The sequence below is a fragment of the Scyliorhinus torazame genome, chromosome 15, assembly GCF_047496885.1.
Source record: "Scyliorhinus torazame isolate Kashiwa2021f chromosome 15, sScyTor2.1, whole genome shotgun sequence".
NCBI classification, from domain to species: domain Eukaryota; kingdom Metazoa; phylum Chordata; class Chondrichthyes; order Carcharhiniformes; family Scyliorhinidae; genus Scyliorhinus; species Scyliorhinus torazame.
Window position 1 is genome coordinate 173,476,418 of NC_092721.1, and position 25,834 is coordinate 173,502,251.

At 46.6% G+C, this 25,834-nt stretch overlaps 1 protein-coding gene across 1 annotated transcript in view; it reads left to right on the forward strand.

Annotated features, from left to right (window-relative positions):
• Positions 1-25,834, forward strand: part of LOC140391992 (F-BAR and double SH3 domains protein 2-like) — a 346,281-nt gene that overhangs the window by 296,950 nt on the left and 23,497 nt on the right. Inside the window, 1 exon segment of the mRNA XM_072477113.1 lies at positions 19,316-19,450. Coding sequence (XP_072333214.1) covers positions 19,316-19,450 — 135 coding nt within the window.

Sequence of the window (25,834 nt, forward strand, 5' to 3'; positions counted from 1 at the left end):
TTGAGGAGCGAGATCGGTCTATATGACCCACATTGCAGTGGGTCCTTCACCCTCTTCAGAATCAGCGAGATCAGCGCCCCGGACATTGTCGGGGGCAGGGTCCCCCTCTCCCTTGCCTCATTGAAAGTCCTTACTAACAACGGGCCTAGCAGGTCCACATACTTCCCATAAAACTCAACCGGGAACCCATCAGGCCCCGGGGCTTTCCCCGCCTGTATGTTCCCCAATCCTTTAATCAGCTCCTCCAGCCCAATTGGCGCCCCTAAACCAACCACCTCCTGCTCCTCCACCTTCGGGAACCTCAGTTGATCCAAAAATTGTCGCATCCCCTCTTTCCCCCGCTGGGGGCTCAGATCTATACAGCTCCTCATAGAAGTCCTTAAATACCTCATTCACTCTCGCCGCACTCCGCACCGTATTTCCCCTGCTATCCTTGACTCCACCTATCTCCCTCGCTGCCACCCTCTTACGAAGCTAGTGGGCCAGCATCCAGCTCGCCTTCTCCCCATACTCGTACATCGCCCCCTGTGCTTTCCTCCACTGTGCCTCTGCTTTCCCTGTGGTCAACAGATCAAACTTCGTCTGGAGGCTTCGCCACTCCCTAAGTAGCCCCTCGGGGGCCTCTGCATATCTCCTGTCCACTCTTAAGATCTCCCCCACCAGCCTCTCCCTCTCCCTGCCCTCTCTCTTCTCCCTGTGGGCCCTAATGGAGATGAACTCTCCCTTGACCACCGCCTTCAACGCCTCCCAGACTACCCCCACTTGCACCTCTCCATTGTCATTGGCCTCCAAGTATCTCTCAATGCACCCTTCCGCACACCTCCGCAGTGGATGTAGTGTACATGGATTTTAGTAAGACATTTGATAAGGTTCCCCATGGTAAGCTTATGCAGAAAGTAATGAGGCATGGTATAGTGGGAAATTTGGCCAGTTGGATAACGAACTGGCTAACCGATAGAAGTCAGAGAGTGGTGGTAGATGGCAAATATTCAGCCTGGAGCCCAGTTAACAGTGGCGTACCGCAGAGATCAGTTCTGGGTCCTCTGCTGTTTGTGATTTTATTAATGACTTGGATGAGGGAGTTGAAGGGTTGGTCAGTAAATTTGCAGACGATACGAAGATTGGTGGAGTTGTGGATAGTGAGGAGGGCTGTTGTCGGCTGCAAAGAGACATAGATAGGATGCATTTAGGATGCAGAGCTGGGCTGAGAAGTGGCAGATGGAGTTTAACCCTGAAAAGTGTGAGGTTGTCCATTTTGGAAGGACAAATATGAATGCGGAATACAGGGTTAACGGTCGGGTTCTTGGCAATGTGGAGGAGCAGAGAGATCTAGGGGTCTATGTTACAGATCTTTGAAAGTTGCCACTCAAGTGGATGGAGCTGTGAAGAAAGCCTATGGTGTGCTAGCGTTCATTAGAAGAGGGATTGAATTTAAGAGCCGTGAGATGATGATGCAGATGTACAAAACCTTGGTATGGCCACATTTGGAGTACTGTGTGCAGTTCATTCTAGGAAGGATGTGGAAGCTTTGGAAAAGGTGCAAAGGAGATTTACCAGGATGTTGCCTGGAATGGAGAGTAGGTCTTACGAGGAAAGGTTGAGGGTGCTAGGCCTTTTCTCATTAGAACGGAGAAGGATGAGCGGCGACTTAATAGAGATTTATAAGATGATCAGGGGAATAGATAGAGTAGACAGTCAGAGACATTTTCCCCGGGTAGAACAAACCATTACAAGGGAACATAAATTTAAGGTGAATGGTGGAAGATATAGGGGGAATGTCAGAGGTAGGTTCTTTACCCAGAGAGTAGTGGGGGCATGGAATGCACTGCCTGTGGAAGTAGTTGAGTCGGAAACATTAGGGACCTTCAAGCGGTTATTGGATAGGTACATGGATTACGGTAGAATTATGGGGTGTAGATTAATTTGTTCTTAATCTAGGACAAAAGTTCGGCACAACATCGTGGGCCGAAGGACCTGTTCTGTGCTGTATGTTCTATGTTCCTCATCCGCCAGTAATCCCACATCAAGACGCCACAGCGGGCACTGGTCCCTCTCCTCTCCTAACTCTAACTCCACCCAGTGCGGGGCGTGGTCCGAAATGGCTATGGCCGAATACTCCGTTCCTTCCACTTTCGGGATTAGCGCCCTACTCAAAACAAAAAAATCTATCCGGGAGTAAGCTCTATGTACGTGGGAAAAGAATGAGAATTCCCTGGCCAGGGGTCTAGCAAACCTCCCATGGATCCACTCCCCCCATCTGATCCATAAACCCTCTAAGCACCTTGGCCGCAGCCGGCCTCTTCCCCGTCCTGGATCTGGAGCGATCTAATGAAATGAAATGAAAATCGCTTATTGTCACAAGTAGGCTTCAAATGAAGTTACTGTGAAAAGCCCCTAGACACCACATTCCGGCGCCTGTTCGGGGAGGCTGTTACGGGAATGCTGGATCCAGCACCGTGTTGAAATCCCCCCCCCCCCCCATTATCAAGCTTCCTGTCTCCAGGTCCGGAATCCGACACAGCATGCGCTTCATAAATCCGGCATCATCCCAGTTCGGGGCATATACGTTTACCAGTACCACCCACAACCCCTGCAACCGACCGCTCACCATCACGTATCGACCTCCATTATCCACTACAATATTCTTGGCCTCAAACGACACCCGCTTCCCCACCAGTATTGCAACCCCTCTGTTCTTCACGTCCAGCCCCGAGTGGAATACCTGTCCTACCCATCCCTTTCTCAACCTGACGTGGTCTGCCACCTTCAAATGTGTCTCCTGAAGCATGACCACGTCTGCCTTCAGTCCTTTTAAGTGCGCGAACACCCGGGCCCTCTTGATCGGCCCATTCAGGCCCCTCACATTCCAAGTTATCAGCCGGATTGGGGAGCTTCTCAACCCCCCCCGACTAGCCATCTCCTTTTTTAGGCCAGTCACGTGCCCGCACCCTCCAGACGGCAGACCCCCGCCCCAACCACCTCTCCTATTTCCAGTTCCCCATTGGCCAATGCAGCAGCAACCCTATACCCGCCCCCTCGCTAGATCCGTATCTAGCTCTTTTGCTCCCCCCATAACACTCCTGTAAGTCAGCTGACTCCTGCTGACCCCAGCCTCTCCCGCCTTCCCATCGACCCCCCAGTGTGGGAATCACCCCTCCCCCTCAGTCAGTGTGCGCTCCTCCAACCACCACCGCCTTCCTTCCCTAGCGCGGGAAAAAGCCCGCGCTTTCCTGAGCCGGCCCCGCCCCCTCTGGTGCAGCTATTTTTGCGGCCTTATTTCAATTCCCCCTTCCCCGGGCCTTCCCTCCCTCCACCACCGGCGCCCACGCTCTCCCACAGCCTCTCCATCACATCCCTTCACCCATCCCCATCCAGCACCCAACCAACCGAACATTCCCACACGCAGTTAAAACCATATATATATATATATATATATATATATATATACAGCAGACATTCCCCCCCCCCCCCCCCCCCCCCCCCCCACAACCCCAGTCTCTCAATTTGAGTCCAACTTTTCTGCCTGTATGAAGCTCCAAGCCTCCTCGGGCGTTTCAAAATAGTGGTGCCGATCTTGGAATGTGACCCACAATCGCGCGCAGCATACCGAACTTCACCCCCTTCCGATGTGGCACTGCCTTGGCCCAGTTAAAGCCAGCTCTCTTCTTGGCCACCTCCGCGCTCCAGTCCTGGTAAATTCGGATCTCCGTGTTCTCCCACCTGCTGCTCCGCTCTTTCTTGGCCCATCGCAAAACACACTCTCTGTCCATAAAGCGGTGAAACCTCACCACTACAGCCCTTGGCGGCTCGTTGGCCTTGGGTCTCCTCGCCAGGACCCGATGAGCCCCATCTAGCTCCAGGGGGCTTGGGAAGGCTCCCGCACCCATCAGCGAATTGAGCATCGTGCTCATATATGTACCGGTATCGGACCCCTCAACTCCTTCAGGGAGACCCAGAATCCGAAGATTCTTCCTCCTCGACCTATTCTCCAGGTCCTCAAATCTTTCCGCCCACCTCTTGTGCAGGAGCTTGTGTGCCTCCACCTTCACCGGCAGGCCCAAGATCTCATCCTCGTTCTCCGAGGCTTTTTGCCGCACCCCCCGGATCGCCGCCCCCTGGGCCTTCTGGGTCTGCACTAGTTTCTCAATCACAGCCTTCATTGGCGCTAGCATTTCGGTTTTCAGCTCCTCAAAGCAGCGTCTGAGAAACCCCTGCTGCTCCTGCGACCACAGCGCCAATGCTGCTTGGTCTCCACCTGCCGCCATCTTGATTTTTCTCCCTCTCGCTTTTCGCTGCTCCAAGATCACTTTTTTCACCGCTCCACTCCTGGTCCAATCCATATGTCGGGGGGACCCTGCTGTCACCTTCCCACACTGGAAGCCGTCGAACAATTGCCGTTGGGGCCCCTCTAGTGAGCCCAAAAGTCCGTTCTCGGCGGGAGCTGCCGAACATGTGATCTACCTCGGCATAGCCGCAACCAGAAGTCTAAATAAATATCTTTGAGGTTACCAACCGCACCATGTTAAAAGATTGTTTTTTGTTCAAGGAACAGGTTTTATGGTTGCGATCATTATTATTTCTAATATAGAGGAGATGAATTCGGAATATATTATTAGAAGCATTAACACTATCGGCTGAAAAATACTGTAATTCTACAAATCTTAAGTTAATTTATTTTAAAGGTGACTTTAACGACAAAAGAATTGTTTTTTTTAATTTAAATCATTCGGTCATAAATTCGGTCTATTTAAATTTCATTTTTAGCAATTAATAAAATTCAACACATTTCAGTATACATGTAAATTATGCACTCTATTGAGATATTTTGCAGTTTGCTAAGTATTTAGAGAAACATGGAAACATAGAAAATAGGAGCAGAAGTCAGTCATTCAGCCCTTTGAGCCTGCTCCGCCATTCACTTTGACCATGTTTGATCATCCAATTCAGTTTCTGTTAACCCCCCTCCATATCCTTTGATCCCTTTAGTCCCAAGAGCTATGTCTAACTCTTCCTTATAAACATACAATGATTTGGCCTCATCTGCTTTCTGTGGTGGAGAATTCCACAGGCTCGGCACTCTCTGGGTGAAGAAACTTCTCCTCATCTCCGTCCTAAATGGTTTACCCCGTATCCTTAGACTGTGACCCATGGTTCTGGACTCACCCACCATTGGAAACATCCTTCCTTCATCTACCCTGTCTAGACCTGTTAGAATTTCTTCCTAATTTTTCCAATTAAGGGACAATTTAATGTGGCCAATCCACTTACCCTACACATCTTTGGGTTTTGGGGGTGAAATCAACGCAGACACATAATGAGAATTTACAAACACCACACAGACAATGACCCAGTGCCAGGATCGAACCCGGGTCCTCGGCATTGTGAGGCAGAAGTGCTAACCACTGTGCCACCACATCGCCCCGCAGATTAGAATTTTATAGGATTTAGGAATTACATTTATTTCTTCTGGCTCCCCTATAGTTTGATTTTATGAAAACAGTTTTTAGAACACTCCTTAGGTCAAAAAATGTTGCTGACTTCTGTCCTAGATAGTAGAAGTCACAGGTTTGGAAGGTGCTATCAAAGGAGAGCTGGTGCAGTGCATTGTGTTGATAGTATACATTGCTGCTCTTGTGGAGAGAGTGTACGTCTAAAGTAGTGAATGGGGTGCCAATTATGTGAGCTACTTTATCTTGGGTGGAATTGAGCTTCTCGAGTGTTATTGGAACTGCACTCATCATAAGAACATAAGAACTAGGAACAGGAGTAGGCCATCTGGCCCCTCGAGCCTGCTCCGCCATTTAATGAGATCATGGCTGATCTTTGTGGACTCAGCTCCACTCTCCGGCCCGTACGCCATAATCCCCGAATCCCTTTATTCTTTAGAAAGGCGTCTATCTTTTTCTTAAAAACGTTTAAAGAAGGAGCGTCAACTGCTTCACTGGGCAAGGAATTCCAGAGATTCACAACCCTTTGGGTGAAGAAGTTCCTCCTACACTCCGTCCTAAATCTACCTTCCCTTATTTCCATCCATCCATCCATATTAGAAAGATATTCCCTCACACTCCTCCTTATGCTTCATAAATAGTGGACAGACTTTGGGGAGTCAGGAGATGGGAATGCCTGTTCTCGTGGCCACAGTATTTATATGTAGGTAAAGTTCAATTTCTGGTCAGTGATCAGCCCCAGGATATTGTTGGTGGAGGATGCAACGATGGTGATTCCTTTACTCTCAGGGAGATGATTAGATTCTCTCTTGTCGAAGATGGCCACTGCTTGACATTGGTGTGGCACAGATGTACTTACCTTTTATCAGAGCATTGTCCATCTTGCTGCTGGGGCAGCACAGCTGCACAGTGTTGGCACTGCTGCTTCACAGCACCAAGGGCCCGGGTTCAATTCCGGCCTTGGGTGATGGTCTATTTGCACTTCCTTCTTTGTCTGTGTGGGTTTCCTCTGGTGTCCTCCCACAGTCCAAAGATGTGCAGATTAGGTGGACTGACCATGCTAAATTGCCCCTAAGTGTCCAGGGATGTGCAGGTTAGGTAAATTGGCCATGTTAAATTGCCCTTTTTAGTTGATGCGCAGTTTAGGTAACGTTATGGATGTGTGGGATTGGACATTGGTAGGGTGCCCTTTCATAGGATTGGTGCAGACTTGATGGGCCCAATGGCCTCCTTCTGCACTGTAGGAATTCTATGGTTCTAAGTGAGTGCAATTGCTTTGATATCTGAGGACTTGCAACTGGTGCAGGACATTGCAATCATCAGCTCAAACCCCACTTCTAGTATTATACAAATAGATTGTCATAGAATTTACAGTGCAGAAGGAGGCCATTCGGCCCATCGAGTCTGCACCGGCTCTTGGAAAGAGCACCCTACCCAAGGTCAACCTCCACCCTATCCCCACAACCCAGTAACCCCACCCAACACTAAGGGCAATTTTGGACTCTAAGGGCAATTTATCAAGGCCAATCCTCCTAACCTGCACATCTTTGGACTGTGGGAGGAAACCCACGCACACTCTGGGAGGACGTACAGACTCCGCACAGCCAGAGACCCAAACCGGAATCGAACCTGGGACCCTGGAGCTGTGAAGCAATTGTGCTATTCACAATGCTACCGTGCTGCCCTCATTTTATTATGATGGAGAGAAGGTCATTGATGAGGCAGCTGAAGATGGTCAACCGCGGACACAACCCTGAAGAAGTCCTGAGGCTGAGAAGATTGGCCTCTAAACCCACCTCCATCTTCCTTTGTGCTGGATATGACATCATTGGAGGGTTTCCCACTGATTCCAATTAACTTCAATTTTGCTCGGGCTCCTTGATGCAACACCGTCAAATGCTGCCTTGATTCCAAGGGCAAAAGCTTTTGCCTTACCTCTGGAATCCTAAACTGGAGTCAATGGGAATTGGTGGGGGGGAAACCCTCCGCTGTTTGGAGTCATACCTGGCACAAAGTAAGATGGTTGTGGTCAATCATCTCAGTTCCAGGACATTGCTGCAGGAGTTCCTTACAGTAGTGTCTTGGACCCAACCATCTTCAGTTGCTTCATCATGACCTCCCCGCCATCATACTGTCAGAAATGGGGATGTTTGCGGATGACTGCACAATGTTCAGCACTGTTCGTGACTCCTCAGATAATGAAGCAGTCTATGTCCAAATGCAGCAAAACCTGGACAATATCCAGACTTGTGCTGACAAATGGCAACTTACATTCACGTCACACAAGTGCTAGGCAATGACCATCTCCTACAAGAGAGGATCTAACCACCGCACCATGACATTCAATGGCATTACCATCGCTGAAACCTCCAATCAACATCCTGGGGGTTACCATTGATCAGAAACTGAACTGGACTAGCCACATTAATACTGTGGCTATCAGGGCAGGTCAAAGACTAGGAATCCTGGGGTGAGTAACTCTCCTCCTGAGCCCCCCCCCCACTCCTGCCCCCCAAAACCCCCCAAAGTCTGTCTACCATCTACAAGGCACAAGTCAAGAGTGTAATAAAATACTGTCTACTTGCAGCTCCAACAACACTCGAGAAGCTTGACATTATTCAGGACAAAACAGCCCACTTGATTGCTCCCTCTTCCACAAACGTTCAAACCCTTCACCACTGACGAACTGCGGCAGCCATGTGTACCATCTACAGGATGCACTGCAGTAACTCACCAATGTTCCTTAGACAACACCTTCCAACCCCACGACCACTTACATCTAGAAGAACGACTGCAGCAGATACCTGGGAACCCCACCACCTGGAGGTTTCCCTCCAAGTCACTCACCACCCTGACTTGGAAATATATCACCACTCCTTCACTGTCACTGGGGCAACATCCTGGAGCTCTCTCCCTAAAAGCATAGTGGGTGTACCTGTACCTCGAGGACTGCAGCAGTTCAAGAAGGCAACCACCACCTTCTGAAGGGCAGCTAGGGATGGGCTGGCCTAACAAGCGACGTCCACATCCCATAAATGAATAGTTTTTAAAATCCAGCTCTTTTGTCCATGTTTAGACCAAGGTGAGACTGAGATTAAAAACTTAATGGCCCAGGTAGAGCCCAAACTAATAATCAGTGAACAGGCTGACTAAGTGCCATTTGTTCACGCTGCCAATGACATATTCCCTCCCTTTGCTGATGATTGAGAATAGATTAATGGGTCAGTAATTGGCAGGATTAGACTTGTACTGCTTTTTGAACAGGATTCTTCGGAGCATTTTTTCCACATTGGTGGATGCCAGTTTGTAGCTCCATTCTCTCCCCATAAGCCAGCTTTTCCTTGAATAATGCAATGGTCTCTCCCTCAATCACTCCCTATTGTTAAGTTCACCACAGCACCCCAACTAGAATTTATTTGATGTGCATTCCTGTTTCTTATGTTTGCTGCTAATATGATAGCTAGTTAAATAATCAGTAGGAGCTATTCATCAATTTATAAATAGTACCTTCAGACAGATCTTGAATCGGTGAACTCTTCATTCCGTTGTGAAGTAGGAAAAAAGTTTGCTTTTTCACCATACCTCCGAGCATGATGTGTGACTTCTCGCCAATTATTTCAATTAAAACTGGGCTCTGTAACATGTACTTAACAAGTGGTGATGGAGAAAAGTGTGGGGTTGGTTCACATCCCTGCTTGACTCCAGTCTTGACCTTGAAGGTTTCTGGCTTGTGTCTATTGGTGAGGACCGTTGCCTCCTTTTCATGGAGGATTCAGAGTATATGGATGAGTTTCTCTGGACAGCTGACTTTTGACAGGATCTTCCCATAGCACTTTCTGCTGACTGAGTCAAAAGCCTGGTCAGATCAATGAAGGCCATGTACAGTGGTTGATGCTGCTCCTAGTATTTCTCTTGAAGTTGCCAAGCAGTGAAAATCATGTCTGCTGCTCCACGGTTGGCTGGAGGCCACACTGGCCTTCCGGAAGGGTTCCTGGGTGAAGGCAGCTAGCGAGGATTAGGGCAATGATCTCCCCAGTAATGGAGAGTAGTGAGATTCCTCGGTTTTTCTCACAGCCCGCTTCAATTCTTTCTTGAAGATGGTGGTGTTGGCAGCATTCCTGAGGTGGGCAAGATTTTTTTCTCTGTCCCAGATTTTCAGCAACAGGTGATGGAGAGAATGGATGATCTCTTCTCTTCCGAATTTGAATATCTCCATTGGGAGCCTATCCACTCCTGCGGCTTTTCCATTCTTTGTGTGTTTAATGGTGGTTTCGACTTCGTCCACATTTGATGGGAGTCCAAGATCATCTTTGATGGGGAGTTGACGGATTTCCTCAGACACATCCTCATCTGAGTATGTCACGGTTTGGAAGTTCTTTGACGTTTTCTCTCCATTGAAGGCTGATGTTTTTTCTGCCCAGTTAAGTGTCTGATTGGTACTTAATATGCTGGGCCTTCTCAAAAAGCAGTGATGTAGGGCTCTGGCCGGCACTCCAGCTGCCAGGTAACACCCCATCACCTCCATTCAATACTGCTCACAGTTTCCCTTGCACCCAGTAGTACTATCAAACCAGGTTGATTTTGAATACATGAGTCCCATTTCCAACGGTAATGAGATTGTTTTCTTAGAAACAGAGCCATGGGGAGATTTGATTGAAGTGTACAAGGTTGTGAGGGGCTGAGAAGTTGGGTGAGAAAGGTTGGTGACTACAGGATATCGATTTAAAGAGATGGGTAGAAATTTGAGGGGCAATGAGGAAAAATGGTCAAACCTAGATGGCGGTGGGGGTCTGGATGTCATTGCCGAAACAGGTGATAGAGGCAGAAACCTCAACTCATTTATAAGGTGTCTGGATTTGCAATTGAAGTCCCATAACCTCCTGGGCTACAAACCAAGTGCTGCAAAATTAGATTAGGCAGAGTGGCGACATGTTTTTGATCATCTGCTGTGTCGTAAACCTTTCTGCCATTTTCTAAATACCGGAAAAGGAGGAACTTGAAAGGATGTGAGGAGAGGGCAGGTAAAGTGGTGGTACTTGAATTGCTTGTGAGGGCAGCCAGTACAGACACAATGGGCCAAACGGCCAGCTTCTGAGCTTTAATGATTCTATCATTCTCCGCCTTGTTTATGGAAGAACGAGCCTAAACTGACGCACATACTTGATAAAAATAGCTTTCACAAAGAACTTCAATGTAAGCATCTTTTCAGTAATTCTATCGTCAATCTGCCATTAAAGGCTCATCTTTCAACCCATATGTTTTAATTGTAATGTTAAAAGTTTTATTTCATGCACAATACAGATCATTTCAAAGACATTTTAATCACCATACGCATTGTGTAAAATGCTATTTAAACTGATTATAGCTTGCAGTCTTTTGTGAATAATATAGTCTCAGAATATCCATTATGATTTCCAATGCAAGCTATGAAAGTAGAATATGGTGAGTGGAAAGTCCATGGCATAACAATTCAAACAATTAAATACATTTTATTCATAGAGGTCTACAGCACAGAAAAGATCCTTCGGCCCCCCTGGTCTGTGCCAGTCAAAAAAAAACACCTAACTATTCTAATCCCATTTTCCAGCACTTGGCCCAAAGCTTTGTATGCCATAGCATTGCAAGTGCACATCTAAATACTTCTTCAATGTTAAGAGGGTCTCTTTCTTCACCACCTTTTCAGGTAGTGAGTTCCAGACTCCTACCACCCTCTCAGTGAAATGGCTTTTCCTCACATCCCCAATACACCACCTGCCCCTTACCTTGAATCGATGTCCCCTGGTCATTGATCCCTCCACCAAGGGGAAAGGTTACTTCCTGTCTATCTATGCCACTTATAATTTTATACATCTCAATCATGTCCCCCCCTCTGCTCCAAGGAAAACATCCCTAGTCTATCCAATCTCTCTTCATAGCTGAAATCCTCCAGCCCAGGCAACATCCTGGTAAATGTCCTCTGCGCCCTTTCAAGTGCTATCACATCCCTCCCATAATGTGGAATCCAGAATTGCACAAATTACTGTAGCTGTGGCCTAACCAACATTTTAGACAGTTCCAGCATAACCTCCCTGCTCTTAAACTCCATGCCTCGGCTAGCAAAGGCAATATGCCTTCTTAACCACTGTATCCACTGGACTGGTATAAATGTACACCAAGGTCCCCCTAATCCACGATGTTTCCCAGGGTCCTGCCATTCATCATGAAGTCACCTGATGAAGGAGCAGCGCTCTGAAAGCTTGTGATTTCAAATAAACCTGATGGACTTTAACCTGGTGTTGTGAAACTTCTTACTGAGCTCTGCATCAGCTTCGGTCCTTAGCAACTGTTCAATGGAGATTCTCTTTCCCATCCCCCATTTGACTATGTTGCTGGTGCCTATTTGCCATTGTTACAGAATTACTGGCTATCCAGCGACATCAGTTTTGCTCCTCAACGCAAGAGACCAGGTGCAATCCAGATTCTTTTTTTCACCGTTTATTCAAGCATGCAGAGATGCCGTATCCACAAAATGGTGTACAGACTCCCTGAGCAGTACATTGCAATAGTAATTATACAAGTAATTTGGATAGACGAATCACAAGTATACATTTGTTCTGAAATCATTGATATCCAATTACAGCGAATAGTTCTAATTCATTTATGTCAGTGGGCAGCACGGTGGAGCAGTGGTTAACACGGGGTTTGATCCCGGCCCCGGGTGACTGTCCGTATGGAGTTTGCACATTCTCCCTGTGTCTGCGTGGGTCTCGCCCCACAATCCAAAGATGTGCAAGGTAGGTGGATTGCCCACACTAACTTGCCCCTTAATTGGGAAAAAAATAATTGGGTACTCTAAATTTAAAAAAGGGGGGAATTTATTTATGTCAGGTGCTTATAGTTACAGCCTCCAGACGCTTGTCTAATTGTAATATTCAGTTAGTAACAAAGCACACCTACATGGTTGCACCATCCAAGCATCCACTCCTGCAGAACCTGGCTGTTTTGGCTACTTTCTTGTGGCTCATCAAAGTTCCTGCTTTCTTGTCCCTTGTTCACCTTGTTCGTGCAGCCCATCTGGAAGTGTGGGAACCACTTCACAGCAGCTCCCCATGGGATTTCTGCTGTACTTCATCCACACGGGAACTCAACTGCATTCAGTGATTTGGACCACATCACCATGTTCAATAAAATGGTGGAGGAGCAATGAGAGGATGAGACTACTCATATACATAGCTCTGTGAAAGAATATATCATCTTTACAACCACAGGGCAAGCAAGCCCTAATGGTCTGCAACTCTGTGTGTTGCTGTAAGTTAGAGGTAGGAAGAAATTATTAGAGAGGTAAGGGAAGTGTGTTTTCTACTGTGCTGAGAGATGGAGTGGGCATAAATTCAAAGGGTTGGGAGGGTAAGAACCTGAAGAAGCACTAGGGCCTGAGGGGCTCTTGCATATATAAAGTGGACTGAAATCTAAGACAAATATGATAAACTCTCTTCGCCTAGCCTGTAGTTTATCCATTTGTTCTTTGATTATTCAAGATTTGAGCATTGTTAAATTCAAAATTTCTAAAGGATTCTAATTTCCTTGTGTTGCTTTAAAAAAAAAATTGCAGAATTTTAAATCAGTGCATTTAACTTACACACCTTGCATTTATAAGGCATGTTTAATGTAGAAAAACACCTCAAAGCACTTCACAGAAGTCTAATCAGATTTTTGCTGAAAAATTGAGACGATGAGGGTTCTTTATTTTAAGTTGCCTCAAGACGGTTTTAATGTATTTTGTTAAGTAATATAAAAATTAAGAACAATTATCTGCATCCCGGATAATCTTTTGGTTAATATAGCTAATACTAAACTAGATTGGATAATACTGAACCAGTTGTCTTGGAATGATGGTGCATTTCCTCATGTGGAACTGGGTCTACAGACCTGGAAGATTCCAATATATTCTGAGTTATCTGATCATGATTCAACCCCTTTCCCAGATTGCAAAGCTTTCTGTTCCTAATCAAGATCCTGATTGGGTACGTGTGTGAATGAGGAGGACAGGATTAGACTCTACTGCAGTGGGCCTCATGGTTGAGGCCCACGTATTAAGAATGGGCAAAGTGCCTGAGACTTCAAAAAATCTGCATAACCATGTGTGATAATGGGAGATTGCAATCTGCAAATAGGAAGGGTGTATCATACTATTAGAAAGGGAGGATCTTAAGAGGTGTGGGATACACTGCACTTAATGTTGGCGGGGAGGATCCAAGTGGTGAAAATGAATATTCTGCCGAGGTTCTTGTTTATCTTTCAGGCTCTCCCGATCTTTATATCAAAGGCCTTTTTTCGGAAAGTGGACACGATAATTTCAGACTTTGTATGGGCTGGGAAGGTGCGGAAGGTGGGGAGGACCCTGCTACAGAGGCAGCAGGGGGGGTTGGTGTTTCCAAACTTGCTTCATTATTATTGGGTGGCGAATGTGGACATGGTGTGGCGGTGGTGGGAAGGAGAAGTGGTAGAGTAGGTTAGGATGGAGGAGGAATCTTGTAAGGGGTCTAGTTTGAGGGCTATGGTGACGGCAGCGTTGGCGGTGGTGCAGTCCACAGTGAAGATATGGAATCAGTTGAGGCATTTCAGGATGGAAGGGATGTCGGTCCAACGCCACTGTGCGAGAATCATGGTTTTGAGCCACGGGTGATGGATAGTGTATGCAGGAGGTGGAAGGAAGTGGGGCTGGTCAAGGTGAGGGATCTGTATTTGGAAGAAGGGTCACCAGTCTGGAGGAGCTAAGGGAGAGGGTAGAGCTGCCAAGGGGGGAGTGAGTTCAGGTATCTGCAGGTTTGGGACTTTGCAGAAAAGGTCTGGAGCGAGTTCCCTAGGTTGCTGTAGCGACTACTGCTTCCGGATGTGGAAGGGGGTGGAAGAATTGAAGGAATATACAAGTGGCTGAGGGAGCAGGAAGGTGATCGGGTGGTGAAGATCAAGGAGAAATGGGAAGCGGAGTTGGATGGGGAGATCAATTGGGGCGTATGGAGTGAGGCACTGCGTAGGGTAAACGGGACCTTCTCTTGTGCAAGGATGAGCCTGATACAGTTTAAGGTGGTCCACAGGGTGCATATGACTGGGGCGAAAATGAGTGGGTTCTTTCAGGAGGTAGCAGATGAATGTGGGCGGGAGCCAGCGAATCACGCGCACATGTTTTTGGGTTATGAAAAATTGGGAAGATTCTGGGCGGTGTGTACACAGTCCTAGCCAGGATAGTGGAGGGAGGACCCTTTGGTGGCGATATTTGGGGTTTCAGAGAAGCCGGAGTTCATGGAGAGGAGGAAGGCTGATGTCGTGGCCTCCGACTCTCTCATTGCACGGCGGCAAATTTTGCTGGAGTGGCGGTCGGCATCGCCAATGGGGATAGCGGCTTGGTTGGGTGACCTGTACGACTTCCTACAGTTAGAGAAGATTAAAGTATGAGTTAAGGGGCTCTGCAGGGCAGTTTGAGAAAAGGTGGGGGGTGTTTGTGACTGTGTTTGAGGGGCTGTTCATCGCAGGGTATGCGAAAAGGGGGGGAAATCTGTACAGACTGTATAGTTGATTGCTGGGAAGTATGTTTCCCGGGGTGTTTATTTGCTGTAACCTGTTTTGATACATGTTTGTAATAAAATACATTTTTTTTTTTAATTCATATTAGAAGAACTTAAATGCAATGAGTAATTGTATAAGTAATGGCTGGGAAGATTATATAAGAAGCAACAAAGGGAAATTGAGAAATTATTCAGGGAAAATGCTTGGACATGGTATCCAGGGTAATGTACCAGGAAAATAAATGAATAGTTTTAAAAGAAAACTGGTTGACGTGAGGGTAATTTTGACGTGCTGATTGTGTAAAATGTGCAATCACGTTAATCAAATGGGGTTTAATGAGTGGTCAAATCAACTCGCATTTTACACTTTAAAGTCATAATTATCTCAAAGGTTTGCTCATTAAAAATAAATAGTCAGTTAAAAATAAAGGTATGGCAATTATGGGGGGGGGGGGCGTAAGGATGTGGCAGAATTACTAAGTTGATGGTTTCCTCTGTTTTCAAGTGAAGATGGATACGATGCCAGAGATTGAAGATGAGAAATCAGTGAAATGAAGAATTCATAGAATCCTTAGAGTGCAGAAGGAGGCCATTCTGCCTATCGTGTCTGTACCAATCCTCTGAAAGAGCACTCCATCTAGGCCCACTGCCCGTCCCCACAACCACGCGCATTGATCATGGCCAATCCACCTGACCCTCACATCTCTGAACACTATGGGGCAATTGATCATGGCAAATCTACCTAACTTGCACATTTTTGGACTGTGGGAGGAAACTAGAACACCCAGAGAAAACCCACGCAGACAGCGAAAATGCAAACTCCACACAGTCAGTCACCCAAGGCCAGAATCAATCCTGGGTCCCTGGTGCTGTGTGGCAGCAGTGCTAACCACTGTACCACCATTAATGTAACCAGAAATATTTTATGAATTAAATAATTAGATTAACTCCTTTAAGCCTTCCAAGCCATGATTATTTCCTCTGGGGGCAGTTTCTGTTTTTCTGTTTGAGGGTATTAAAAGAAAACTAAGCATGGATTAGTTGCAGTTGGACAAATACACTAATCTTGTATTCTTAGCAGGAAGCCACACTTGGGGAACATGTGTCAGAGGATAGTATTGCTACTAGAGGATAGAGGATACATATCCAGAGGATATGTATTGTAGCACTGCCTCCAATCCTCACTTCTTCAAGCCATGCTTCCTGCTGACAGCATTAGGTCAGTAAATTTACGTTAATCTTCCAAAACTGGCTGGATTGGAAAAGGTTCTGGAGAATTTGTAATCATAAAAGGAGGAAGGGGTAAATTAAGTCATTTTAAAAAATAAAAAAAATTTTAAGTACTCAATTATTTTTTTTCCAATTAAGGGGCAATTTAGTGTGGCCAATCCACCTAACCTGCACATCTTTGGGTTGTGGGGGTGAAACCCACGCAGACATGAGGGAAATGTGCAAACTCCACACAGACAGTGACCCAGAGCCGAGATCAAACCTGGGACCTCGGCGCCGTGAGGCAACGAGGCTAACCCACTGCGCCACCATGCTGCCCCAAGAACAAGAGATTCTTGAAAGGCAAAGAACAGTGACCCAGGGCCGGGATTCGAACCCGGGTCCTCAGCGCCGCAGTCCCAGTGCTATCCATTGCACAACATGCCGCCCTGCAAATTAAGTCATGATGTTATGATCCTCCTGGACCAGACTCCAAAGTCTTGGTACAATTCAATTAGTGACCAGTATTTTTTTATTTAAAGTGCAGTGAGTTTTATTTTCAAGACAGTTGCTAAGACGATAAAGCCACAAGATTCCATGGGTTTTAAACAAAAATAAACTTTACAAGGGTAAGAAAGATAAAACAATTTACAGTATCTATCTTGGACCCTAACATTTAGGGTTAATAAGATTTACTTTAGAATTAACAGGAAAATTGTAGTCTTAACACCTACTCTACATGTTAAATAACAAATGTGACCAAGACAGATTCCATGATTTCTCAACAACCCACCCAGATGTCAGTAAACCCAGAGAGTCAACCAATGTCACTGGAACTCTGCCTCCCTCGTGAGGGATTCCAGTCTTCACCTTGGGAATGCTTTCCAAAAGTCACACCAACCCTCCTGTGGTCTCAACAACAACCCAATTCGTAGAGTTTGAATCTTGTCTCTCAAGACTCTATTCCCCTGGATACCAGAGTCTGCATTCCCACAGCAACTTGCAGACTACTACTGTTCCAAAGTGTTACCTTCGCCCAACAGCCCACAGAACACAGCCACCAACCTTCTGCTGCCTCCTTAGATCTTCAGGGCTTCTCCTGAGTCCCGAAAACTTGAAGTCTGCAAACTGCAGCCCTTTTTCGGCTTGGTGCCTATTTCTATGCTTCTCTTTCCATTTTCCTGACTGGAACATTTCCTTGTCCCCTATTCCTGTCCCCTGCATGGGACTCGAGATGCCCGGCTCCTGGGTCACATGACCCAGTTTTGTGCTTTTTGCATAGGCACACTGGGCTTGTCCCAAAGAACTACAAAATGCCAGATTGTGCATCTGCTGCTCGCTCCTGATCTGCACATGTGCAGAAAACCCCTGAGGCATACTGGGAGCTGCAGCACCTAGCTCGTGTTCGCCAATAAGGTAAGTTTGGACCTCATAGCAAATGAGTTTAATGTATTTATTGAAAATTTCTGGAACCCATCAGCAACAGAATATTGGAAGAGTCGGAAAAGGCAGCTGCAGTTATAAAGAATGCTGGTCACCCTCACTTGCAATATTGTGTTAGATTTTGCGCACCACTATGGAAAAAACATTGGCCGCGATTCTCCAAAATCACGGCAAAGTGTTGAAACCGGCGTAAATACCGGAATGTTTCACAGTGGTGTCAATGGGCCTCTTGGCCCAGCGATTCTGCAACCCACAGGGGGCCAGCATGTGGTGGAGTGCTTCACGCAGCTCCTGCTGCCAATACGGGCCCCAGCACTTCCGGCCGCGGGTCTGCGCATGCACACGGCGGCCGTTTCTGCGCCGGCCCGCGCGCAACATGGGGGAGCCCTACAGCGGCCCGGAAGAAGATAGGCCCCCACCCCCACCCCCCGGAATGCGCGCGCCAGCCGATCGGTTGCCCCCAATCCTGGGCCTGGCCATCGTGGGCCCCCCCAGGAGTCTTGATTTCCCCCACACCAGCAGGACATCCCCCGCAGCCACGACGCTGAGCTCTCGCCGGGTGAAACCATACGGGAACCACGACCGCGGAGAATCGCCAAGGGGGCCTCTTTCAACGGCCCCTGGCCAGTACCTCGGGTGCGACTGGCGAACGGAGAATCGCGTCTCGGTATCGGACCTGATCGCAGGCATTCTCCGCCCCCGCGCCGATCGTAATTTTGGCGCGGAGGCTCAGAATCCCGCCCATTAGATTTGATGAAAATTCAGCAGGTTAATGTGGGACAAAGGTTTGCTGAGAAACTGGGTACTTATGGATTCTAATCTCTTCATATATATATATATAAAAAGGTTATCTGACTGTTTCAGGCACTGAAGAGATTTGGTATGGTAGAAAGGTAGTTAGCTCCATCTGGGCAATTAAGGATAGGTAATCCGAATTTGCCATCAACATTTACCTATTTTCAATTTATCATTTGGAAATATGATACGGTAGAATTTTTCCCTAATAATAATAATCTTCATTGTCGCAAGTAGGCTAACATCAACACTGCAATGAAGTTACTGTGAGAATCCCCTAGTCGCCACACTCTGGTGCCTGTTCGGGTACAGAGGAAGAATTCAGAATATCCAATTCACCTAACAAGCACGTCTTTCGGGACTTGTGGGAGGAAACCGGAGCACCCGGAGGAAACCCATGCAGACACGGGGAGAACGCGCAGTCAATGACCCAAGCCGGGAATCGAACCTGGGACCCTGATGCTATGAAGCAACAGTGCTAACCACTGTGCTACCGTGCTTTGGAGGAGTTCATAACGAGAGAATTTAGCTCAAGCTAAATTCATTTAAAACAAATCAAGGAAAGCGTCTTCATACAACTACTGTCAAATATATGAAATGAACTGTTCCGAAGTGGTGAGTTTTTAAATAATTGAGGCGTTTAAATGGAATTAGAAACTGGGGATGTCGCAGTATTAAGAAAAGATGTAGCAGTTGGGAAATGAGATCAGGTGAACACAATAGTGTGAAGCAAGCTCAGTGGGTTGAAAATCCTATTTATTTTCCTAGGTAGGTAAATATTCCTGCCAGTCTTCAGTTGTCACACCTTGTATGATGAGATGCATCAGTGAATTGGTGCAGTAGCTCACAATGCGTGTCTTTTAATGCCCTATGCAGGGAAGTCTGGATCTTGAGAAGGATGATGGTGAGGAATTTGAAGACAATATGGATGTATTTGATGACAGCAGCTCAAGTCCTTCTGGCACATTGCGCATGTATCCCCTTACCTGCAAGGTGCTCTATTCATATAAGGTTTGTAAATTGAAAATATACATTTTGAGAATTGTGTGAAATGTGATTTTGTTGTCTCCTTTACATTCTAAAGGGCTAAATTTTCCCAGGTCTGTGGAGACTGGTTTGGAAACGTGAGAGCTGCGTCAGATATCTCTCCCACAGCATTCCTCCTTCCAAGGGAACTTCCCAGGGTGGGTAAGGAGGAAAGTCTGCAGCCCCCTCCAACAGGTGGAAACCAATGACGCCACATAATAAGGACCCATTTTCCAACGATGATGTGATCTTCCTGCCATTGGAACAGCCCGTCCATGTGTGAAGCCGAAAGGCAGGGCAGCCATCAGAGTCAAAGACTCCCATGTCCCAATGAAGGCACCACCAAGGCGAAAGACAACCAATGCAACAAAAAACAGTTGTGTGGAAGAATTCCCCCTCCACACTAATGACCCTACCTGCTGTGGGCCTCTTCGATCTAACATTTGCAGATGGCGTTGGAGGCACCCTAATGCTTTCCTACCTGTCTCAGTGGCACCCACCTCTCCTGATGGAGCTTCTGGCTAAACACACTGGGCTCTTGGGGCCCCTGCTTCCCCAATCTTCCCACTGTCCTTAATTGGACAGGATTTCTGGAAACATTGTCTGAATTGACTGTCCACCTCCGAAAAGGTCATACTTGATTTACGGCCATGGTCACTTCCGAGTGCCTGATCCGGAAATAAGGCTGATGTCAGGATAGTGACCCAACCAGGACAATCCAGCTGTAAGTGTCTGCAACAGTTTCCAAAATTATCTGCTCGTTATTACATTATACCAAGCTTTTTAGTTATCCCACTTTGTGGTGAAACGTTATAGAAAATCTTCTTTGTACCTAATTCAATAAACACCAGATGCAGTAAATATTTTAAAGTACTTTTGTAGTTAAAATAGCAAAATAAGCTCAGTAACTCTAATGGAGTGATCTTACAGCCTTAACACTAATTTGCTTTCCACTATGTAATGGATTTCTCTGCCACCCTACCTCTGGACAGAAAAGCTCTAGAGAGAGACCCAGCAAATATGGCACCAGACTGAGTTAGCAGTTCAGGCTGTTACACTATTATACCTGAGCAAAGAATCATGAGGTAGAAAGAAAACAAAGGGACTCATTGGTTGCTGATATTTCTATCACTAACACCTTATACTGTTCCAGCATAACCTCCCTCGTCTTGAAAATGAAAAAATGAAAATCACTTATTGTCACAAGTAGGCTTCAAATGAAGTTACTGTGAAAAGCCCCTAGTCGCCACATTCCGACGTCTGTTCGGGGAGGCTGGTACGGGAATTGAACCGTGCTGCAGGCCTGTCTTGGTCTGCTTTCAAAGCCGGCGATTTAGCCCTGTGCTAAACAGCCCCTCCATCCCTCTAGCAATGAAGGACAAAACTCCATTTGCCTTATTAATCACCTGTTGCTCCTGCAAACCAACTTTTTGTGACTCATGCACTAGCACACCCAGGTCTCTCTGCACAGCAGCATGTTTTAATATTTTATCATTAAAATAATAATCCCTTTTGCTGTTATTCCTACCAAAATGGATAACCTCACATTTGTCAACATTGTATTCCATCTGCCAGACCCTAGCCCATTCACTTAACCTATCCAACTCCCTCTGCAGACTTCCGGTATCCTCTGCACTTTTTGCTTTACCACTCATCTTAGTGTCCTCTGCAAACTTGGACACATTGCACTGGGTCCCCAACTCCAAATCATCTTTGTAAATTGTGGGCCCAACACTGACCCCTGAGGGACACCACCAGCTACTGATTGCCAACCAGAGAAACACCCATTAATCTCCACTCTTTGCTTTCTATTAATTAACCAATCCTCTATCCATGCTACTACTTTCCCCTTAATGCCATGCATCTTTATCTTCTGCAGCAACCTTTTGTGTGGCACCTTGTCAGAAGCTTTCTGGAAATCCAGATATACCACATCCATTGGCTCCCCGTTATCTACCGCACTGGTAATGTCCTCAAAAAATTCCACTAAATTAGTGAGGCACGCCCTGCTCTTTAGTCCCATTAGCTTGCCCATCACTACCTCCTTAGTGATAACAATCATCTCAAGGTCCTCACCTGTCGTAGCCTCATTTCCATCAGTGACTCAACAACTGCTCTGATCAAAAGAAGCTAACTCTGCATAGGCCAAGGGCCAACCTTGGCACCTTCTTGACCTGTAATTTCTCATTGGCCCGAAGACAAATTTAAAATAAACTCTGGGACTTGTATCCAACTATACATTGTATATTATTTCTGTATTTTAATTATTCTAATTAGTTAATTAGAAGGATCCTGTGATAAACCTTTGTGATTTAAGGGCACATGTCGTCCTCGTCGGGACAGTCGTAAAGTGAAAGCTAAAAATTAAAGTTATAATTAAAGGGTGACATTTCAAATAAAAATTTCTCTGAAAACAAAATGAACAAATTTCTTATCTTGGGACTTGCTTGAAACAACACAAAGAGCAATAAAGAAGCAAAGGACACCAGAAATCTGCAGAGGATTAGTCATTCAATGGTTAATACAAGAAAATAGTTTCACAATTGAGGAATCCTGGACAACCAACAAAATTTCAAGGCATTTGATGAATTCTTTCAGTTGTGCAAATTTCAACAACAATATGTCAAATAAGCCACAGATAGTAAGCTTTAGAAAAGTAGGTATTCTAGTTAAAGAAAAAGCCGCTATTGAGTAGTGGAAACAGAAAAACAGTTCCACTGATAGAGGCAATTGGCTACCCTGAATGCTTTGGTAGCTGTGTGATGCAGAATAGCAACCCAATATTATTTCCTGTCAGTTAGAAGAGAACTTGTAATTTTTTTTTAAGATTATGATCAGGATTTATGTTCCAGACAAAAGAACCAATGAAGAAATACTCTCCCATTTTTCCCCATTCCTTTCCTGCAGCCATTAATTGCTTAGTATGGTATAATTCCAATGGCAACTGTGATACCTTGCCAAATTGATCTTTATTTATTTATCAGCCTTGATGATTCATCTTGTCTTGGTCCAACCTGCTTTTCCTGTTTTACTCTAACCATATTCATTCTTCCCCATCACTGTGCACAGAATGGTGCTGCAAATCTGCAGAAATTGGTTCTTTGTAATTTCACAAGAACCATGTGGAAAATGCTTGAGAATTTTCTGTCACTATACTACTTCTATGCATCATTTACGTTACAACGGCCGAACTGATGCAAAGCAATTTTACTTGGCACCAGTGCTTAAAAAATGGACACGGTCAGCCACAGAATGCACTGTTTTGTGCTGGCCCTAATTCTGGATTCTACATTAGCATCAGTTCAAAGCAAATTATTTCATATAAACCGTATAATCATGATAATACAACCTACAATCGTTCAGATCCTGAATTTATTTCAGTAGCTTTTTTTAAAAAAAAATGTTATTCAGACAAAAATTTTCATTATACACAAACAACACAATACAACAACCACCCAAACCCCCTCTCCCCTCCCCCTCAACCCCTATGAGAGAATAAAAACCATAACTTAAACAAAATACAGAGGCAACCCACCCCCTCCCCCAATGCTGACGGTAACCAACCCCTAACAAGGTTGGGGCAAGACCAAAACATGTGCGTGTGATTCACTGGGCCCGCAGGACACCACTCACACCTATCCTTCATCCCCAAGAAGAACCCATTCATAGGCGTCCTGGTCAAGTGCCTTAAACTGGATCTGGCTTAACCTCACACATGAGGTGAAATTGACCCTGTAATGAACCTCACTCCACACTTTTTTCTTCCCCCCCACCCCCTCTCTTCCTCTCTTCCGGAGGATCTGATTCATACAGCCCAGGATAGAAGGCATCAAAACACCTCATTAATCTTCTCTGGGGCAGAAACCAACACGCCGCCTGAGTCCCTAACCTGCACTATCTCCCACGAGGCAGCCTGCAACCTCAGCTGGTGAGCCAAAAAAACACGGCCTTCTGCCCATACTCATAATATGTCCCCCTCGAGCATCGGAGTGGCTCACCGCCCTACCTGTCGATGACAACTCAAAATTTGTTTGCAGCTTTTTTCTGTCCGCCAATAACTCCGGTGTCAGGGCTATAGAGTACTGCTGGCCCACCTTGAGAATGGCGACTACCAGACTCTGCCCCTCTACCTTCCCAATGCACCTTATAAGAGATTATCTCCCCCCCAATAACCACCTGCAGGGCTTCTCAGAGAGTAGACGGTGAGACCGTCTCATTCCTATTAAACGTACCCCCCAATGGCAGAGGACATCCACTTAATAAGTCCCTTAATAAGGCCATGTCCAATCTCCACAAGGATCGCTGAGAGCGGCCCAGCTCCAACATCAAGTCCACAAAATGCGAAGCATGATCCGATATCATGATCGCTGAGTAGCCCCCACTCCAGGGAGAAGGTCTCACCACACAAAGATGTCAATTCAGGAGTAAACCCAATGGGCATGGGAGGGGGGGGAAATAACCTCCTTATCCCTCGGAAACTTATATCTCCACAGGTCTTCCCACACACACACACACACACCCCTGCCCTCCACCGCCTCATCTGTTCCATGCGCACCTATATCTCCTTCGCCAACCTAGATGGACTCAGAGACTTGGGACTCGGCCTATCCAACCTAGGATCGAGAACACAATTGAAGCCCCCACCTCCCAACCACCACCACCACCAATAATTAACCGAATATGAATCAAGGTCTGGATAGAAGCCGGGACCTTATTAATGAATGCCTTGTCATCCCAGTTCGTGCATACACATTAACCAACACCCTGCGTTCCCGTCAACAACTCGCTGATAATTGCGAAGATCCCACTTGGGTCTGCTAATATATTAACAGCAGAAAAAAGCCACCCTCTTATTAATGAACACAGCAGCCCCCGCGCCTTACAATCAAAACCCGAGTGATATACATGCCCAGATGGGTCTCATGTGGGAAAACCACATCCGCCATCAAACTCCTCAGGTGCACAAACACCCAGGACCTTTTTACCATTCAATTCTCTCACATTCCTAGTTATCAACTCGAAAGAGGGCTTATCACCCCCCACCCCCACGCTCAGCCATATCCACCCTGTAAGGCAATCCAGCAGTGCCCCAACCTGCACCACCTCCAGGCCCACCCAAGATGGCCACCACAATCCCCCATCAAGCCAGTCCAAAATCAAAGGAACCGCCACAGTCTGCAGTCCACCCCTGCCTCCCTCAACCAGCTCCACCGCACCCAGAAACAAAAAGCTCGTACCTTAAAAAAAATACAAACACCCGGCCCCTTGTTAACCAGCCGCAGGCATCTCCCCCTCTCCACACCCGTTAACTAACTATACTGCGGGCAGCACGGTGGCGCAGTGGTTAGCATTGCTGCCTCACGGCGCCGAGTTCCCAGGTTCGATCCCGGCTCTGTGTCACTGTCCGTGTGGAGTTTGCACATTCTCCCCGTGTTTGCATGGGTTTCGCCCCGACATCCCAAAGATGTGTGCAGGGTAGGTGGATTGGTGACGCTAAATTACCCTTAATTGGAAAAAATGAATAGGGTATTCTAATTTAATCAGAATAAAACTAGCTGTACTTCTAGCAGGGTGACACTTCTCTCTCTCTCTCTCTTTCCCCCCCCCCCCCAAAGGGTAGAAATGACAGTCAACTAACCAGTATATCAACAATCAGGCCCCCTACCCAAATCACACTTTAATGCAAAACCAGTGAGAAAAACCAACACCCAGCTCCCCTCCCCACACACACAAAAAGTACAAAACTCCCAACAGTGCAGTACACAAGCCCCTAATGCGCCCCCAAAAAACCCTCAAGAAGATGGGCCCAACCCCAAGCCCTCCTCCACCTTACAAAAATACAAATACATTCTCGATGGTCCTTCGCCCACATCAGGACTGCTCCTTATCCAGGTATCGATGAAACCTGACTATGATCGCACGTGGTGGCTCCCCATGTCTGGGTTTCTGCCTCAGCGATCTATGGGCCTGGTCCAAATCGGGTGGCATCGAAAAGACCTCCTCCCCCACCAACTTTCCGAACATGTTAGGCATATAGTCTGTGGAGTTGAAGCACTCCGGCAGCCCAACGATCTTTAAGTTTTGCCTTCTGGAGTGGTACTCCAAATTGTCAACTTTGGCCCTTAGCACTCTATGCTCTTCAGCCAGCAGTGCCATATCTGCCTCCACGGAGACAATCCGATCAGCATGATCAGAGAGCGCCACCTCCACCTTCTGTATCATTGCCCCTTATACCTCTATCCACCAGTCCATCTTGTCCATGGCTGCCCAAATTGGGGCCGAAGCCCTCTCCATTGCCTTCTCCGGATCCTCAGTGACTGCCTGCCGCTACTTCTTACGGCCAAGAAGCGACCCTGGGTGGCACTGTGG